Genomic DNA, 19,937 nt, shown 5'->3' with positions numbered 1-19,937 from the left:
GACTCGGCTGACCTGGGCCTTGGGCTGCTGTGCGATGGGCCTGTCTGGGAAGGGTCATGATTGGGAGTTTGGCTAGGGGGCTTTGACAGGTGCCCTAATTGAACATGGCAGGTGTCAGGGTTAAGGAGTCTCTTTTTCACCTCCTCACTTCATGAGAGCCACCATTTCACACTATATAAGAAATAGTCTTTTGTGGAAGTGTTTGAATTTGTGAACAGTTCAACAAAATGTTGAATTCTGGCCTTGTCTCTGATTGCTGGGTGCGTGCAGGAGTGCCCAAACCATGCTCTCCACGGGCTCGGCGGTTCCGCTGTGTGCGGGGGGCACCACCTCAGGAGCAGGCCTTCACAGCAGGAGCTCCTGGATGGTCTGTCTGAGCTCAGGGTCAGGGTTGGGACACAGGGACATCATGACAGTAAGTTTCTGGATCCCACTGGCACCCAGAGAGGAAATTAGCACAGAAGCTCTGCTTGGGGCTCAGCAGAGGACAGGTCTCGGGGTCCAGCTGGGTGCCCAGAGTTTCGATGCGAACGGAAGCCCAGGGACAAGGACTGTAAACACAGCAAGGGCTCAGGTTGCTCCTCCGTCCCCACGTCCGGGACTGGAATGTGGGCTCCAGTCTGCAGGCCTGTGGAAGGCTCCACCCGCTCGTGAAGATGGAGCTCCTGACAAGCCAGATTAGACCTGGACTGGGCACCGGGCAGGAATTAGCCCTCCGGAAGGACTGGCCCTCAGGTCTTACAGTGGAGACACTTGGAAGCACATGACACCTGACCTCTCCCCTCCCCTCATTACTGTCTCAATGGGTATTTTTATATGACTTTTATATGACTAGGCATGGCCTAGATCAGGATTTCTTGATAATTTAGAGCTTGTCATAATAACAGCTCTCACACTGAATGCTCACCATGTACCGTTCTGAGCATATTAGATGTATACCATTTGCTGTTCTCGATGTTTCTTAGGACATAAGTACTGTTGTCTCCATTTCACAGGTTAGAAAGCTGAGGCACAGAGCAGGTCAGTAATTGCCCTGTGTCACTCAGGAATTAAGTGGGAGTCTGGGATTCGAACCTGGGTGCTCTGGCATTAGACCCAGGCTATATGCATTTTGCTATAGTAAAACTGGTTGTGCCAGGCTCCCTGCCAGGGTTCGGCACACAGCCATTTGAATCCTCACAGCTCCTGCAAGGGCAGGATTATCCCTCTAAGGATGCAGAAACTGGCAACAATTAACTTGCCAAGAGCACAGCCAGGGAGTGGTGGTCCAGGGCTCCCTACCTGATTTGGCTCCCTCTTGCCACCATACCTTAGTCTGTCTCCAGCTCACAGGTCATTAGACAGTAGCACATGAAGTATGTGCTGAGCCCACTGAACCGTGAGCGATCAGAGGTCCACAGAGCAGGCCTGGTGTCAAGGAGCCTCCTTTGGACTGAGCATCCTGTTTATAGGACAGCTGATGCCCAACGAAGACCAGGGGTCAGGACTCGGCCGGGCGTCCAGCCAGGCCTCAGTCGTGCTGAACTTGACTCAGCTGCTTTCCTGTTCTCTGAAATCAAGATGATAATCTACCCTGAGGATTAAACCTCTGATGAAACTCAACTGTGTGGCCTTGGGCGATTCCGCTAAATTCCCTGAGCCTCGGTTTCTCTGATAAAATAGCAAGTGGAGCTCCTGCTCCGTAGGGTTGCAGGAACACATGCTGCGTGTTGGGAAGCACGAAGGTGGTATTTGGAAAGTGATCCGTAAATTCAGGGCCATCCTTCATGCTTTCCCCACCAAATGGAGGCTCTTGGTTTTGTGTAGAAAATACTTGGTAAACGGTCACTGCTAGTTAGAGGATGGTGATCACATGAAAATGTTTAATGGGATATGCCTGCGAGTTCATGTTTGAGGATGCACATACACATAATTTGTTCTGGGACATTTGAAACATGGGCTACGTCTCTTGGTTGAACCCTCCTCCGCTCCATGTTTCCATTGATAAAAATAGGCTTTATAATATCAACCTGGCTCCTGGGCAGGAAATGACTAATGCAATGAACTGTTTACGCACGAAATCACAACCCAGGGGCCTGTCTCTCTGTCACACTGGCGAGGACTCTCCTGGGATCAAGGATGTTGACGTGGGCCTCTCCGCTTGCCTCTTTGCCCATCAGCCTGCAGTGGGCTGGTGGTTGAAAACGGTGGAGGATCTCCCCCAGAGAACAAGTCCTCATTAGCCAACCCCAGCATCCCGGCAGGCGTACGTTTCTCTCTGTAAATAGACAGTCTGTTGTTGTTTTTAATTTATAAAAGTTGATCACAACGTGGTGACGATTCACCGTACTCGGCAGATTCAGGAGGAGTCACTGTGGACTGGGCATTGTACAGGACTCCTTGTGGCCGGGAGCACTGGCCTTTCCTGAACAACAGAAGAGAAAGCCTTTTGTCAGAGAAAGAGCAGGGCTCTGCTTGGGACGGCCCAGGGCCTCAGCCCCACCCTGGGCTGCCCCTGACCCCTCCCTCAGGTCGTCCTGCACTGGCCTTAGTTGATTGCAGCTGTAGTTCCTCTGCCTCCATGGAGATGCACTACCAGGGAGTGATCTGTTATCAGGTGTATGAACTTACCAGGGGAGGGAAGGCAGGCAGGAAGTGTAATGGCACCCCCTGGTGGAAGTGTGCACCGGGCACTCAGACCTCTTCAGGGCTAGTTGGTGCCTATGGTAGAGGCTCCCGTGTAACTGAGAAGTCTCAGGGCCAGGCTGAAGGACTAAATCTAGACCTGGGGGGCTTTGAAGTAATTATTCCCTATTTCAGTGGTATTTTAGTCTCAGTGTGCTCCTAGCCTTGAATTATCTGGGGCCACTTTAGCATGGAACCAGACTTCCCTGACCTCTGGCATTAGCCTGGTCTAGCTGGCAAGTACTTAGGATTGTGGGGGGAGGGTTGTGCATCATAGGTGTTCATCGTGTCCTCTCTGAGGCCCCCAGGTGCAGGGTGAGGAATGCCTCTCCCCCAGGAGAACCAGCACCGTGGCCGCTCCTCGGAGGCAGGTAGCCTGGCGACAGGAATTGGTCAGCACTTGGACTTGGACTTGATGCCAGCTCCTCCATGTGCACGCTGGTTACCCTAAGTTCATACACCTCTGCACTGTCTACTCGGCTGCCGTAACCAACACCACAGCTTGGGTGGCTCAAACAACAGACAGTTATTTTCTCACAGTTCTGGAGGCTGGCAGTTCAAGAGCAAGGTGTTCCTGGTCTGGCTTCCCCCACGGCCTCTCTCTTTGGGCTGCAGACAGCTGCCTTCTTGCCGGGTCTTCACGTGGCGTTTTCTCTGCGCCCACAAACTCCTGGTGTCTCTTCCTCTTCCAACAGGGGCACCAGTCTTACTGGTTAGGCTCACCCTGTGACTTTATTTCATCTTAGTTACCTCTTTGAAGGCCCTAACTCCAAATACGGTCACATTGGAAATTAGAGGTTAAACATATGAATTCCAAGGATGTTGCTGGCATTGGGGTTCTTGGGTTCCCCAAGATAGAAATCAAGAGGAAACCCCAGAGGAGTTTCCAGACAGATTTTATTAAGCTTACGCTCGAGCACGGGAGGCAGCAGAGGAGAGGCGGTCCTCCAAGTGGTGGGGGCTGACTGTACCGGCGGCTTTGATGAGCTGGAGACAGGTGGGCTTGTGCGAAGAGGCCGGCTTGGGACAGTTCGGGGCGTGGAAGTTTCCATGTCAGGGTGGGGTTACTTCCTCCTTCCGTCAGGTTGCTCAGCAACTCTCTCTGCCTGCGCTGTGGGGGCAAGATGGTGGTGGTGCTCATTACTGCCACCCCAGGAAGGTCATATTGAGGCCAAACCTTGATGAGCTTACACATGTGTTTTGACGCTTTCTGGCCACCTGGTCTGAACTTGGCTTCCTGGCCACCTGGTACGTTTCCTTTCCTGGGCCCAAGTCCCTACACTGTCTCAAGCCTTCATAACTACAGAACTCAAGCCTTAATAACTACTAGAATAACTACTCGGTGCTGCGGTTTCCTCGTCTGTAAAGTAGGAATCATGTAACATCTACCACATGTGTCGTCACGTGGGTTAACTTGCTTACGTAAGGGCTGTAAAGGGGAGTAGTTGGCATCTGGGAATGGTGAGCAGGCAGTCAGGGAGGTGGCTGTCCTCGACAATGCTTTGGTTATAGGCTCAGTTTTTAGTGCCCGGTACATTGTAAGTACTACATGGATATCACCATTTCTATGACTGTCCTCTTTGTAGAATAATCTGTCAGCATAAAATGTTAGTATTCTGCTTTTCCACTAGGTTGTCTTGCTCTGAAAAATAGAAAAGGGGGAAAGTTAAGTAAATGGCACTTGTGGACTCTGAACCCCAAGGGCCAGGCGTCTTATTTTCTGTCTGAGTTCTCACCATGTTGCAAACAGTTGGGGCGTGGGGGGGGCTGCAGCAGGAACAGCTGAAGCGCTCACTGGGGTCCGTGTAGAAGTGCACTCCGGGTCCTCCCTGGCCGCTAAGGTCATCGCCACACTTCATCATTAATGAAGCTGGTTCCTTGCTTCAGCCGGATGGAGAACTGGGTCAAGCCCCACTCCAGAGTCCCCAGGCACCTCCGTGACAGAGCCCGCTGGGGCGCTGCACTCGGAAAGCACTTCAGTGTTTCAGAGAACAGCGGTAGCAAAGGAAGCCTACTTTTATTTCAGTCTGTGTCTAATGACGACGATCTGCATTCCTACGAGTGAGGACCACAAACTCCGCGGGAGAGGCTTCCCTGATCTGGAGGCGTTGTCCAGGAAAGCTGTTTGGAGCCTCGGAAAGCCTGTGCATTTTTAGAACGGACTCTGTGCAGGTTGTTCGAGGTCACGGCCCCTTGCTTCCTGGCTGCGTTGTTTCTCAGCGAAGTCTGGGCGAAGACCTGCTGCTGGGCACAATTAGGTCCTTGCCGTCTCTGGTGCATAACTGGGAAACGAAAGGGCAGAGGGCTGGTCTTAACTCTTAGAATCAACATCCAGAGTATAGGATGTCAAATATAATGAACGTAACCTAAGTAGTTACATTGTTCGGGCCCCCAGTATGAAATAGAAAAAGGATACTCTCGCTGCCAGGTTGTGGGCTCTATGATGATTAAAAAGGTCCTTTTTCATAGTCACATATAGTAAGAATACATGTGGTTTGTTGTTGGTTTTTTCCTACCTGACCCCAAGAACACAGATAGAAAAGGCCTCTGCAGTGCAGTTCTCCGTAACCCAGCAGCCGGGATCCCACGCCTTGGGGTCCACGTGCGACAGGCTGCATCCCCACCACACGTCCTGCGGAAACTCGTGTCCTCCCCCAAGTCCTGCCCCTTCCCCGGGACATGCCTTTCTCTTACGCTGACTTCCTGTTCTCCACCCTGAGGCTTTTGCCATCGCTGTTCTCTGCCAGGCGTCTCTCCAGGGGCGGGTACACCCTTCTCCTTTAATCCCCCTGCCGACATCAGCCATCTCTGTAGCTGGCTTCCGCCGGGGCGTCGGTGAGCTGGAGGGGCTCACGTTGCATCAGAAACAGGTCCTGGCTTTTGAAACTGGGTACTGGACTGCCCTCATCGATACAAGTTGCTCAGGCACGCCGCCCCCCAGGTTATGCTTCCCCGGAGGTGGGGCGGCCCTTTCTGCCATTTCCCTTTCTGGCCGGTTTCTTCCGTTTTCCTTAAATTCCTGATCAGGAAACCATTTCCTCATTTGCTTCTCAAAAAAGAACTCTCACACCCTGACCAGTTTGGCTCAGCAGCTGGAGCGTCAGCCCTTCGGACCAAAGAGTCTGGGGTTCGATTCTGGTCAAGGGCATGTACCTTGATTGCGGTTCCATCCCTGGCCTGGTTGGGGTCATTCGGGAGGTGACCAATCGATGTGTCTCTGTCACGTCAATGTTTCTCTCTGTCTCTCTCTCCCTCCCTCCCGCTTTATCTGAAATCGATGGAAAAATATATTCAAGTGAGGGTTTTGTGCAAAAGAACTCCGATGCCAACTAGTAAGCCTTTTGTCCCCAGTCTGCGTGCCGGAGGGAGGTCCGTGAGGGGCGCTGTGGTGCCGGGCCTCCTTGGAGTGCTTTAAAGAGCCTCCCAGCCTCGGAGCCTTGGGAAAACCGGAGAAAGCTTTAGACACTCTACATAGGATGCAAACACACACGCACAATTTTGGGTTTATTTTCAGAACTTCCTGGAGCCCATCCATGGGTCTCCCAGGCTCTCAGCAGACCCCGTGTCTCTCTCTGCCACCAGCCACCCAAGGGTTATCCTTATTGACTCTTTTTTTTTTTTTAATCCTCATCCGAGGACATTTTTCCATCTTTTGTACAGACAGAGTGGGAGGGAGAGAGAGGAAGAGAGAGAGAGAGAGAAACATCGACGTGAAAGGGATACATCGAGTGGCTGCCACCCGCACGACCAACCAGGGCCAGGGACAAACTGCAACCGAGGTACGTGCCCTTAGCGGGAACCGAACCCAGGTCTCTCCAGACCGCAGGCCAACACTCTAACCGCTGAGCCAAACTGGCCAGGGCTCCTTATTGACTCTTGATCACTAGCTGGGAAAACGAAACAGGATGGACTGGCTGGCTGTTGGCAACATTCCCCAATCCTGGCACGTTGACAGGGATCAGATACCTTGAGAAAACAGGGTGCAGCTTTTCTCAGCCAGGCCCTATAAAGGGGCACAGTACAGACCATCCCCCTAATCACGCCTGTGCCCGGGGAGGCCCCTGCCATTATCCTCGCTGCAACCGGTGAGCAGTCTGAGGCTAACCAAGAGAGAGCGGCGTGGCTCGGATCATGCCCCAGGTAAGTGGCCGATCTGGGACTTGATCCCAGGTCAGTGACTGGAAATCCTGGGCACTAAATCACCATGCTCACTGCCCCGCCCCTACGTATCGTGGTTACGTCCATGGAGCTGTGTGACCTTCAGTGTTGCAGCCAAACAAGTGAGCCCTTCCCATTCGAAATACTACTCAGAGCACAGCATTTGTCTGTTGGGTTCTCCGCTGTCTCCAGTATCTGGCATGCAGTAGGTGTCAGTGATGTTTGCTAAATAAATGAATCCATCTATCCTGCAAGGCTTAGCTCAACACAGCATCCTTCAGGAAGCTGTCCCTCTCTCTGAGTTAAAAACCTCCTTCTGCGGGCTCTCGGCAGGTGTGTGTGCCTCTGCCTCTTAAGGCACGTTGCCAGTTACAGGCTCCCGCCTCCTGTCTACCTGTTACAAGCTTCTCAAACAGGGCTGTGCCTGGCTCATCTCTGTGTCTCCAGGAACTAATAGGCACTCAATAAGTGTGTATTGACGTGAATACTCTGTTGTTATTGTGCTGCAGGGTGATTAGGCTTAAGTAGTAAGTAATTCTTGTAAACAAGTGTTCATTAGGATTACATTTGTAATGCTAGACCAAACTGTAGCTTTTCTCTGAACCTTTTTAGTTTTGTAATACCTATAATTTAGTGTTGCTATCGATTCTGGGATCACTTACCTCTTGTCATTATCTCTGAGGTTGTAGAGCTGGGTTCTGGGCGCTGGGTGTGCTGCCTGGTGGACAGGAGCTCATTTCAGCACCATCTTCCCTGGTGCTGTGCACCGAGGCTGCCCCCGGGATGGGTGAGCTCCTGCCTGCTCCTCCACAGCTCCCGTTTCCTCGCACGCCCTCCCTCCCCGCCGCCCCACCTGTGGTTCAGGAGCCAGGCCCCCAAGGTTTCTGCCTGCACGTGCTCACCTTGCCCTCCTTAGAGCTCCGGGGAATGAAAAACTGAACACCTGTGGGAAAACAGAGCCTGAAATCAGAGTCTCCTGGAGCAGAGAGAAGAGAGGGAACGTCTGCTGAGGGCCCGCAGTGCACTGGCCACTTTTCCCTCCTCGCTTCCTTTGGAGCCTCGTGTTCTCGTTCTTCAGCTGAGTAAACGTGGGTTCATGGAGGCTGAACCCCGCTGATGGGTTTCCAGGACTGTGGACCCAGGACCGCCTGGCCACAGAAGCCAAGGCTCTGCACTGTGTGCTTCCCACACGTTTTAGGAGGAGATTCGCTCCAGGCGGATGTCTCTGCTGAAATAGGACTCAAAGAAATAGAAATGACTGCGAGGATGTGTGTTTCCAGCCAAAGTGTGACAACTTGATTCCAGTGAGGGGGAGGAGAGGACAGATGGAAGAGAAGGGAACCCCAGGCCAAGAGCGGGGTCCCTTCTTGTCCAGCCTTGACCCGGGCCCCCTCCATGCCCACAGTCACCACAGTCAGCAGAGGAGCAGCAGCAAACTCATCTAGCCCATCGATCCTCAGCACACGTGAGAGGCTGTTGTGAGGCAGGTATTTTTAGTATCGACATGTTATGGTGAGGAAACTGAGGCACAGAGAGGTTAACACACTTGCCCAAGATCACAAGTAGTAAGTGGCAGTCCTGGGATTTGAACCCATCTTCTACTTTCAGGATCAGTCGTGGGCATGGCTTCAGGTTCGGAAAGGGGCCCTCTGGCCCCATCAGTGGTTCTCAGAGTGTGGTCCCCGGAACCAACATCAGCATCACTTGGGAGCTGGTTAGAAATGCAGATTCTTGGGCCCTCCCCTTACCCAGTGAGTGCACCAGGAACTGGGGACAGGCCTGGTTTTGTGTGTCTTCACAAAGCCCTCTGGGGGTGCTCACACATTCCATGATCTTCAGCACCTCCCCTCTGCTCCGCATGCCAGCTTTGGCTGAAATCCGTTGAACTACAGAAATCTTCATAATCCACGCGAAGAAGAGTTAAATTTATCAGTAATAATAATAAACATTTACTGAGTTCTTGTATGCCAGGCAGTAGCTAAGCACTTTACCAGCATTATCTCATTCAGTCCTCACAGTGAATGCTACAAAGTATAGGTACTGTGTTAGTCCCATTTTACAGATGAAGAAACTGAGACTTAGAGACCTGAGTCAGCAGCTGGTAAATAGCAAGGCTGTGATTGAATCCAGATTCATCTGATGACACAGTCCATATCCTGAACCATTACTCGTTTTTGTTCTTTTGGTTAAGAGCTACTGAGGAATGAACATCAATCAAAGTGCAAGTATTGAGCTTTATTCAAAAATTGGGAAAGTGTTTTTAAAGGCAGATTTAGTGAATATTTTGAACTCACCCCATACTCTGAAACGAGTGTTTATTCCCAGAGCTGATAAGTACAGAAAACATTAATTCCCCTATGGAAGGAAAAGTAACGGTGGTGCCCTGGCCAGTCTGTTCAGTGGTTAGAGCATCATCCCACACACCAAAGGGTCTCAGGTTAGGTTACAGGTCCAGGTGTGCACAGGTGGCAACCAGTGGATGTGTCTTTCTCACACTGGTGTGTGTGTGTGTGGCCCGTTCCCTTCCACTCTCTCTTAAAGGGAATGGAAAAAAATCTATGGGTAAGGATTCACAAAAAGTGATGGTGGTGATAAACTTTCCTGGCCACACGGGGGCAGCACCAAACAGCACATCCTTTGTGAGGAAGCCAAGCTCCCCCCTAGGGGAGGTCGGTTAGTCCCCATACACCCAGTTTTCTTTCAATCCGGTAGTGAAGCTTTTCAAAGTGGAAACTAAGTTGCAGTAGCAGAATAGCACAAAGAAAATTATTTAAAATAAAATCATTATAATAATAATATATTTAGGGCTCTTGTTTTCTCTTTATCAGCATGACAAAATAATATACTTAATGTATTCTGGTGGGATTAGTTAGCCATTTGAATTTCTTAGCCAAGAAAAATACCCTTGGTTTTTTCAGTGAGCTGGTATAGTTTGAAATCCACATGCTTTTGGACTCAAGGGACAAAAAGCAGCCAGTATGTATGTGTGTGTGTGTGTGTGTGTGTGTGTGTGTGTAAATATATATTTTTTTTTACCTTTTTTATTGTTAATACATTCTTTCGAGTATTCATAGACTGTAGGATTTTGTAGTAGGCAATTAGAGAAAGTGAAAAAATATGTTCCTGGCTTCTAGTTTTAAGGGCATCCCACAATAATGCTGGTTTCTTAGGGCTCAGCACCCCACCCAGGATCACCACGATGCTCTACTCATGACAGCTTCTGTCGATGTTGAGCCCCCCTTCCACTTGGGCGTCGCTCAGCATCCTGTCCGGGTGCACTTCCATACTGGAGCTGAGTGTGCTGGTAGTTTGACTAGAGTGATGAAAATAATTTAAAAGGAGCTGTTTTTCGTAATTGTGCCACATCAACAAACCTGACCTAGAGCCATCCTGGGGACAGTCGGAACGTGTGGTCACCCTGACGGCAGATGTTCTGATCCTGCTGCTTCCCCTTGATGGCTCCAGGTAAGACGTATGTGGCCCTGTGTTCATTGGCTCTTTCAACACATGGTCATTGAGCATTTCAATGTGTGGTTCTCTTGCTGTATTATTGCATTGTTTTCTCCTCGTGAGAACCCTCTATTTTTACAAATGAAAAAAATTGGGACTTTGTAAATTACCTGCCCAGGGTCACAGTACCAGTAAATCTAAGAGCTAAGATTTGAATCCAGGAGATCCCTGTGCTAGAGCCGTGCACTCAAACCGCATTGACAGCGTGCCTTCCTCGTGAGCGAAGCCCACCTGATACTCTCCTGCTGAGAAATCTCAGGCATAAAGCAGAGCGGGAGCCCCAGAGTCAGACTGCATGGGTTTGAATCCTAGGGCCACCACTTAATAGCTTTGTGCTTCACTCACTTTACTCCTCTGTAAAATGGGTACAGCCAACTTAGTGTCAACTTCAGAGGGATGGGGTGAGGATGTAATGAGTTCTTATCCTTAACATTTTAAGGATGTCTTGTGTGTTGGATCAGATGGTACAACTGTACTGTACTTATTTTCTGCTGTTAAGTAGTTTGGGATAACATAAATATTCTCCAAATCAAGAGAATCTCTGTCTTTTTTGAGGCGGGACAGGGACATGGAGCTGGTAGATAACAAGATCGAAGTGGCAGGCTGGGGTAGGTTGTTGCATCACGATTGAAGGACTAGGGGTTGTGTGGGGAACCAGCAAAGGAGGGAGGTCAGTGAGCTGCACAGTGCTCCCTGCAGGAGGCGGGAATGAGCGCTACGGGCTCAGACCAGTGCGTCTTCCTAAAACGAGGAAGATGGGCTGTGACGTGCCCCTGTGACATATCAGGTGTAGCCACCTGGAGACACACAGTTTGTTCTGGGGCTAAGGAAGCAGAGCTGCAGAGGGGCAGGCAGACTGGCTAAGAAACACCTCAGCTGCTGACCAGAGGCCGGCCCTCCCATGGTCACAGGCCAGCCCTGTGCCTCTGGGCATCCTCTTTCCCTTTGAGCATTTTGCTGTAGTGGACACACACCTGCAGATGGACTGCAAGGGCATGTTCCAGAACCTCTCTCCCAGACACAGGATCCTCATGTTTAAATAGATTGTTGTTGGTGCGTGTGTGTGTGTGTGTGTGTGTGTGTGTATGTTTTACTGAATAACTGATTAACAGTTTGGGAAGGAGTCTGGGCCTGGAGGCTGAGATGGGGAAGATTGAACTAGATGAATGTGGTCCCTTTGGGACAGTTTGCTGCAGTTCCTCATTTTATGACGTTCACTTTGGGAAACTTTACAAGATGCCCTTGCTGTCCCAGTAAGGTGGTCTCTTCAACTGCTGTGCAGCTTGGGACCCCAGCCCTCCAAGGGGGTAAGGAACTCGGCTACAGGGTCAGGTGAGGGACCCCAGTTCTGGCCACCTAGCAACTCTGGCAGTGATCAGCAAAGCAGGGGCTGCATCCTCTCGTGGCCCAGGGATTTCTTTCCTTATATATCTTTGGTTTTTTTACTGGTTGCAGTATGCATATAATGCTTTTTATATATTTTTTTAATTGAATAACTGAACTTTAAAAAGACAAGGAGCGTCATCTCAAAATATCTCTAATGACCAAAGAATAAATGGAACGTGTGCTTTAAGGAGTCTCACAGGTCCGTGTACTCTGCAGGCTTCTCAGGACTTGGTGCTAATGACATGGTGTGGGAGCTGAGACCTGTTATTGTGCAAGCACTTCCCATTTTCCTTCATGTCTGGGGATTAGACAGTACATTTGCCTCATTGTTAATAAAGTGCCTAACATGGATGTAATTCCTTCCTTCTCCTATTGCCTTTTTCTCGGTGTAACAACTAAGCTCATGGGGGTTGCATGTCTTACTATTTTTAAAACCTGCCCAATAAAGGAGCTTAGAAATGTGTATGCCCATTAGCCCTATAATTCCACCTCTAGTTGTCTATTCTAAGAAAAAGATCTGAGCACACACAGAAAGTCAGGCAAGAAGATATTTATCACTCACATTTTCTAAGGGCAAAACAAGTCGCAGTTTAATTTTCCAGCGAGGGGATGAGATGGTTGGACACGATGTAGCAGAGGCGTTTAGGGTGTGTTGACGAAGAGTGACTGTGGCCACTGAGGAAGCTCACACTCCTGACTTTGTCCCCTAGTGTTTTGCCGTGCGCTCTCTGGGCTGGGTGGAGATGGCGGAGGAGGACCTCGCCCCTGGGAAGAGCAGTGTTGCTGTCAACAATTGCATCAGGCAGCTTTCGTACTGCAAAAATGACATCCGGGACACAGTCGGCATCTGGGGAGAGGTAAGTAACACGTGGAAACCACGCGTGGCAGACTCGGTTCCGTTCCGCTGTGCTTCGGGGAAGCCCAGAGCTCCGTGGACGTGGTACTGAGGGGCACGGCAGGTGTTTGTCAGGTGTAGGCAGGACGCAGCCCGTGATCTACCCGTTAGCACTGTCGGGTCCCAGTGAGGAGGGGCCCTTGGAGAACGCTCCTCAGCGTCCAAGTGACAGGACCTAGCCGGAACTCCTGAGTCCCCAAGAATCCACTGTGGACTTTAGGGCCGAGAAAAACCCTTAAATCTGCTTGCCAAGTCGGGTGTGCCGGAAAATAAGGAGAAGACCCACGGCCCTCTCAGAGGGGAACGTGACCCACTCGTACACACCAAATTGTCGACGCGGATGCTCCAAAGGTCGAAAACAGTATCCTTTGTAACACATTCTTTTTTACTTACAATCTGAAAATCAACATTACATAAGTTTTGAAATGGATACCTATATATTCTTTCTCACTTTGAACAAAGTAATTCTACTTTGAAATGATAGTGGATAATTTCAGAGAGGAAAATAGTAAGTGTAAATGTGAAACATTTATAAAATCGTATGAAACCGGAAGAGCCAGTTCCTGCCATGCTCTGGGACCTGCCGAGCAAACGCATCGGAGTGCCGTGGGCCGTGTCTGCTGCCCTGGGTCCCTCCCCAGGGAACAGAGCCTCTGTGGCCTTTGGGAGAACCCGCTGTGATTTTTTAAGCTGAACCAGCCCGAAGAAAGTGCATCACCGAGCTCGGTGACGGGGCACTTGGCCTCACTGTGGGTCTCATCCTAAAAGGCGTGTTGAGCATACCAGGGTGTGCCAGGCACAGCAAGCCCTCCGAGTCCGACAGCACCTGCAGAGTGGTTGCCCTGGAGCCGCTGCACGGGAGGAGCTTTCTGGGGGCCATTCCCTCGTGGGCCTGGCTGAAGATCTCCTTTAGGCAGCAGTCAGTGCTTCATTCCTGGTGGGGAGCGACAGGGGAGGTACCAGAAATCCCTAGCAGCTCCCCGTTACCTCAGAGCACATCACCTGGTTGGCCCAGGGCACCTGGGCCCGCTCTGCTCCCCGGCTCCCAGCGCTCAGCTGAGGTCTGGAGGAAGGGAGCCCAGCCTTTGGCTGGAGGGTAGGGGGGCAGCAGGTCGGTTCCTCTTCTTGGCTCTGCGAACCGTTGCTCAGCTACTGACCAGTTACCCAACGTCTGTGAGGTGCTGGGCAGCAGACTCTCCAGGACCTGCACCCCAATTGTGGTCAATCTGCAAACTAGTTCATTAAGGATTGGCTCTTTGCCCAAGGCCTGGACAGAGCCGTGACCTTGAAGTGGCCACAGACAGAGGCCCTGCCCCTCGGCAAGCGGCATGAGCTGCAGCTCCCCAGCACACATCTGGGGGTGCGCAGATCCGAGGCGGCGGGCAGCCTGCTGCTCGGGTTCCGCAGTCTGCACGGCTGAGTTTCTCCCAGGGCTCTCTGGAAACGGCTCCCCTGCCCTTTGGGAAGATTGCAGGTCATCCTGGGTTTCAGATGTAGACGCTCAGCCTAAGCATTGGCCAACAGAGGCCCTGAAAACCCATGTCTGCACCTGAGCAATGGAGCTTGTGTTCACTCTCAGAGCCTTGGATGGGAGCCAGACCGTCATCCTCGAAAACCAGGCCCGGCAACATCTGTCCTGCTCTGGGATTCGAAGAGCCGCCAGGAAGCCTCACTGTGCTCCCAGGAGACCTCCCTGGCTTCTGGGTCCCAGCATCAGGCTGACCATGGCCTTCAGGAGACTCGGTCTTTCACTTGTACAGTGAAGTTGAATAGTTTTTTAAAATCATGCTTCAGGAATTTCAAGGGGAACAAAGTTGAATGGTCTAGCATTCCTGCCCTCAAAGAGCCAACACATGGGGGGAGACAGGAGACCAAAACCTCAGCAGTGATGTAAGAGAGAAGAAACCTCAGCCCCCCCCTACAGCGTCAACACAACACCCGGGGAGCTAAAGGCGTCACAGGTGCTGTGTCTGACCTTCAACAAGTCACTCAACCTTGAGGCCTTGGTTTCCCTACCTGCTGATTGGAAATAATGACAAACCAAACTCTTGGGGGCCAGTTGGAGAGTGCACGGGCCAAGGTACCTTAAGCATGTGACATAATGTCTGAGGTGTGGTAAAGCCGCACACATGTTAACTGCGGTTGTACCGAGAAATGTCACAGCTGGTCCTGCTGTTGGCCAGCCGAGTCACACAGATGTGAAGTGGTTAAGAGAAGAGACAGACATCATGGCAGGTGCCTGCGGGGTCTGGCCCGAGGGGAGGGAGCGGGAGACGGGGGTATGGATGCTGGGCGCGGAGTTAATGAAGGACCAGACTCCAGGAAACCCACCACTAGCCTTTTTCTTAAAGATTCAGAAGTGTGAATAATGAAAAGGAAGAGGCGGCCAGAAAGCAGGCTAGGGACACTTTTCAGAGGACTTGGAGAGGGAGAGAGAGGTTGGGGTGTGAGGGAAGTATGAAAGATCTGTGACTATTGTAGTCAGGAGAGGATGCTTCTCCCTTAGGAAAACAAATTGTAGACCCAAGGGTGGCTTCCTCCGGCCGGCCGTTGAAACCACATCCCTGGACGCCACTGTTGCTGAGGGCGTGTGGGTGCTTGTGAGGAAGGTAACGTTTTCTCCTTGGCTGCAGGGCAAGGACATGTACCTGATCCTGGAGAACGACACGCTCAGCCTGGTGGACCCCATGGACCGCTCCGTGCTGCACTCCCAGCCCATCGTGAGCATCCGCGTGTGGGGCGTGGGCCGCGACAACGGCCGGTGAGTGCCGGCACCTCTCCGGGGTGTGGTCTCCCCATCCTGCCCTTGGCTGAATGTGCAGTGACGGCAGCCGTTCTTCAGAAATGTGAACAATTACAGCTGTGTCTGTTTTCCCGCCTCGTGAACCCTCCACGCTACTTCCCTTCCTGGTCTCTGTCCCTCCGACCTTCGGTCACCTCTGCGTCTCTCTCTCCCGCTCAGCCTCGGTCATCTCAGTTCCCAGCTCACGTGCACCCTTCTCTGCAGTCTGTGTCCGTCTCCCATCTCTTTCGGTGGAGTCCGGGCCATTTCCCGCAGCCCCTGGTATTTCCTGTGCTGAGGGCTGGCGTGGAGGCAGCGGCTCCACAGCCTGAGTCGCAGGCTTCAGATCTCGGAGTCACGATCACCAGGAACTCCGGGGCTTCGCCTTGGCCGACCTTTTCCAGCACTTGAAACATCTGGTCATACCAACATCCCATTCCATGTGTATTTTTCCAGAAACTGTTGAAAACCGGTTGTTTACAGAGGTGCTTCTTACTGAGATGTGTTGTGACTTTTCATTCCCCAGGATGACGGGAAGCAAGGAAGTCTGTTTTTCACATACATATTCTAACTAAAAAGTGGCAGTCGTCACAGACGTCGTCTGGGATGCCACTGTTACGTAATTGGGTGACTTTCGGTGCACTTCACTCGTGAAGCCCAGTCGACCCTTGAACAAGTCGGGTCTGAACTGCTTGGATTCACGTTAGACCCGAGAGGTTCAAACCCATGTTGTTCAAAGGTCAGTTATATCCTCTGTCTGCAGCTGGGAGTTAGAGTATATGAGTGCGGACTTAAGTTACATGTGGGTGTTGGACTGCTCCGGTGGTTGGTGCCCCTAACCCTCGCTCTGTTCAAGGATCAACTGTATCCTTAATCTTCGGCAACTCTCAGTGTCCGCGGATCTCCTAGCGTTCGGTGATGAGCTATGGGATGATTAATTATTGCACTGTTGAAAATGGACAAGAACATTGCAAACGCAGGTGGAAATCCCGGACAGCGGGGAGGTGGCTCTCTTGGTTCCATTCCTGAGCATTCTGGTTTATTGGAGCATGTGGTCCTCTCTGGAGGGCTCTGCCTTGGATTATCCCTGCCTTGGTGGGCGTTAGTGGTTTTGATAGTCTTTTGATCCCGTTGCAAGTTCGAAGCCAGAAAGGAAAATGTTTAAGTATTTGTCAGTCAAAGAACAAACATTTTTGCCGGAACCAGATGCGATAAGTGGTCTTAAGAGCAGGGTGGATGTCTTCGGACTGCTGCTGGGTGAACCTTTCTGGGAGCACAGTTGTGTCTGAGCTTTTGTAACGGAGTGGTGAATGGGGACAGCTGGGCCAGGTGCTCTGGGGGGATGAGTGGCTAGATGAAGCGTACATGCCTGTCATTTACTGGCTTGGCAAAACCGTAGCACTGAAGTTGATGCATTGACACGAGTTGGTTAACTTTACAAGGAAAATACCTGATAATGTTTGCTCATCATTACAAATGTTTAGCCTTGACGGAAGAGTGTAGGCTGCTTGATCCTTCCCTGGCTCCTGTTCTTTAAGGCAGGAGCCAAGGTGAAGATCAGCATATACTTACGCAAGTAGGTGGGGTTGTGTTTTCTTGAGGTTCCGTTGTGAGCAGATTTCACTGATGAGGTTTTCAGCCCATCCCAACTCTTTCAAGCGAGGCCAAATGCTACATGTTCAGGGAGAGAGAGGAAAAAAAAAAAAAGATTCAAACTCCAGTTGACTGAATTATTCAAGCTCTGAGGCTCAGTTCCTGTCAGCTGTGAAATGCAGATCATCATAAGGACCACAAAGCATGCACACATGTGCCCATGTGTATCTGCAGTAATTGGCACAGTGATGGGGACATGGCAAGTGCTTACTGGATATTAGCACTTGATTTGTTGAAGCTATTGGCCTCACACTAGCAGATACAGCTGACTGCGTGGCTTCCCTTCAAAGACTGGGAGGGGCCAGACCTCAGGGAGGTTGCAAGAACAGCTCGGCATTGGCTGCAGAGGATGAGAGGCTGTTCCGCACACGCTGAGTTCAGTTGTCCTGCAGAGCCTCCCATCCTCTGCTCCCAGTGAAGTCGGTGAACACTAGGTTACATTGCCGTGCTTATGGTTTCGAGAGGTGGGCTGGGTTTCCCATGTTTTCAAACCGTGTCTTATTCTTGCTCAGTGTTAGCAGAGAAGTGTAACAGACATTCACTCAGCGCTTCCTGTGGGCTCTCAGGACCTCCACAAGCTCCTGGTGGTTAGGGGCCCTGGGCCGGATTGCGGTAAATAAAAAGTATGTTTGCCAATGGAAGGTTCTGTTTCTCCCCATTGGTCCCCTGGGTTTTCATCCCCTAGGAGAGGGGCCTTTGTATCCCTGCCTTCTTTTAAACTTGCTTTTGCTTTTGATTCTTTTCTTTTTTTTTAACAGCAATTTACAAGAGCAAATTCATTTTGTAATGATGCAGAAGGAGGGGGTTTGGGCTGTGCATGAATAAAACATAAAAGTGTTTCATTTCGCTTGTGAAAACGAGCCTGTTTCTCATTCTCTTTTGTAACTTTCCTTGCTGAGAACATGGAATCTCTTAGGGGATTTCTTGATGTGCTTAAAATGAAGAAGAAATGGATGTGTACCAGAGGCTTGAAGGCCACAAAATCTTTCTGGAAGTTCAGAGTACTTCACTAAGCCATGTAATGTCAGAATTTATAAAGTTCTTTTGGGTTTAGCATTTTCTTAAGGCTTTCGAGTGGCTTTGATTTGCTCTGAAAAAATTCCTTGTGGAGTAAGTTTACCTTAAATGAGGAGGTGATCCAGCTGTGATGCCCCGATCCCCAAGGTTGATTTGAGAAACTTCTTATGAAGGAGTTGCAGTCACATCCGATGTTGGTTCTGTGCATGTTGGTTGTTGCTCGATGGGGCTGAAGGTTTTGTCGTATTCCTGGGTCACGCCTACCTTTGGCCTCTCTTGGAGCACGTTTGCAGAGTTGCTGGGAAGAGGGAAGGCTGCCCCTGCTCCCTGGGCCACTCTGCACGTGGGTTCCTTTGGGGGCAGCGAGATGCATGCGAATGCTCCCAGGCACGGAGAGTGCCGAAGGGGGTTTCCTGAGCTGTCTTTGCTATCAAAGGCAGCATTGGGGCACACTCTCTTTTTACTCACTGGGGTTCTGGGGAGAGCTCCCTCTCTGTTCTTTCATAGAGAAATCAGAAGCAAGCAACATAATTTCTGAACATAGGGGACTTTAATGGGGACTCCTCTCCCCTCTTGTGGCAGATATGGGTCCATCTTCTGGGCACACAGATCCTGGGGTATGTTGCCAACAGTAGAGTGTGGGATCCAGTCTGCTTCTCTTGAGAAAGGAAAATGGGTGGGCGGTATGGTCAGAGTATTTCAGACCCCAGAAGTGGGTTCTCCCCGGAGATTTCCATATCAGCAATGGAGCATGAATGAAGTACCATGTTCACCGGGTTTCCTGGAGGAAAAGGAAGGCTCTCCGGTCAGTTGGGAAACGGAGACCTTCTTCTAGGTGTTTCTGTGCTGATGTGCCCCGGACCCTTAGAGACGCGTTTCCAGGCGCGATGGGACCCTTTCTTCTGGAAGCGCGGTTGCCTGGAACGCTGGGAAAGGCTGCCCCGGCCAGCCAGCTCATCCATTTAGATTAGTGCAGCAATAGATTGCCGTTTCTGCTTATAAGAAAAAATTGGAATTACTGTTAATAAACAACCGTTATAAGTTGGAGACCCCACTGGGCCGGCTCCGACGAAGATCCAGTTCCTTCAGAGTGAGCCGCGGCGGCCACAGCGTCGTGCCCGGTGCTTCCCACACGTTCTCCTGCGGGCTCAGCGCTCTGGCGCGTCCTCTGTGCTTACAGTTTGTACAGCAAAACCTCTCCCTAGAAAGTGTCTTGTACATTTTCTCTGTTTTCTTTTTGTTTGTTTTTTAAATCCTCACCTGAGGATATTTTTCCATTTATGTTCAGATAGAATGGGAGCCAGGGAGAGAGAGAGAGAGAGAGGGAGGGAGGGAGGGAGGGAGGGAGAGAGAGAAACATCAATGTGAGAGGAACACATAGACTGGTTGCCTCCCTCATGAACCAGCCAGGTCTGGGGACTGAACTGCAACCGAGGTACGTGCCTTTGACCAGAATTGAACCTGCAATTCTGTGGTCCATGGGCCGGCGCTGTAACCACTGAGCCAAACTGTGCAGGGCTCTTCTTTTTCCTTTTCCTCACACGAGGACATTTTTGCATTTATCTTCAGCTAGAGCGGGAGAGAGGGAGGAAGAGAGAGAGAAACATCCATGTGAGAGAGACACATGGGGTGGCTGCCACCCACACAACTGCAACCAGGGCTGGGGACAAACGGCAACCGAGGTACATGCCCTTAGCGGGAACTGAACCCGGGTCTCTCTGGACCGCAGGCCGACACTCTAACTGCTGAGCCAAACCGGCGAGGGCATTTTTTTGATGAATAATTTTTAATAAAATTTTACGATGTCATAGATTATTTATAATTTTTTAAATGAGTTATTTCTGGTTAATTGTTTTATCGGGTTAGGCTCTC

General features: G+C 50.8%; 1 protein-coding gene across 5 annotated transcripts in view; it reads left to right on the top strand.

The window, feature by feature from the left end:
• The window catches only part of APBB2 (amyloid beta precursor protein binding family B member 2), a 281,249-nt gene that overhangs the window by 198,444 nt on the left and 62,868 nt on the right, over window positions 1-19,937 (top strand). For all 5 annotated transcript variants that reach the window (XM_036279992.1, XM_036279983.1, XM_036280010.1 and 2 more), the window contains 2 exons: window positions 12,429-12,575; window positions 15,247-15,374. In XM_036279992.1, coding sequence (XP_036135885.1) covers window positions 12,429-12,575; window positions 15,247-15,374 — 275 coding nt within the window. The remainder of the gene's footprint in view (window positions 1-12,428; window positions 12,576-15,246; window positions 15,375-19,937) is intronic.

Source organism: Molossus molossus, unplaced genomic scaffold (assembly GCF_014108415.1).
Source record: "Molossus molossus isolate mMolMol1 unplaced genomic scaffold, mMolMol1.p scaffold_m16_p_1, whole genome shotgun sequence".
Taxonomy (NCBI): Eukaryota; Metazoa; Chordata; class Mammalia; order Chiroptera; family Molossidae; genus Molossus; species Molossus molossus.
The sequence above is the reverse complement of the archived record's forward strand: the minus strand, read 5'-3'. Positions and strand labels throughout refer to the sequence as shown.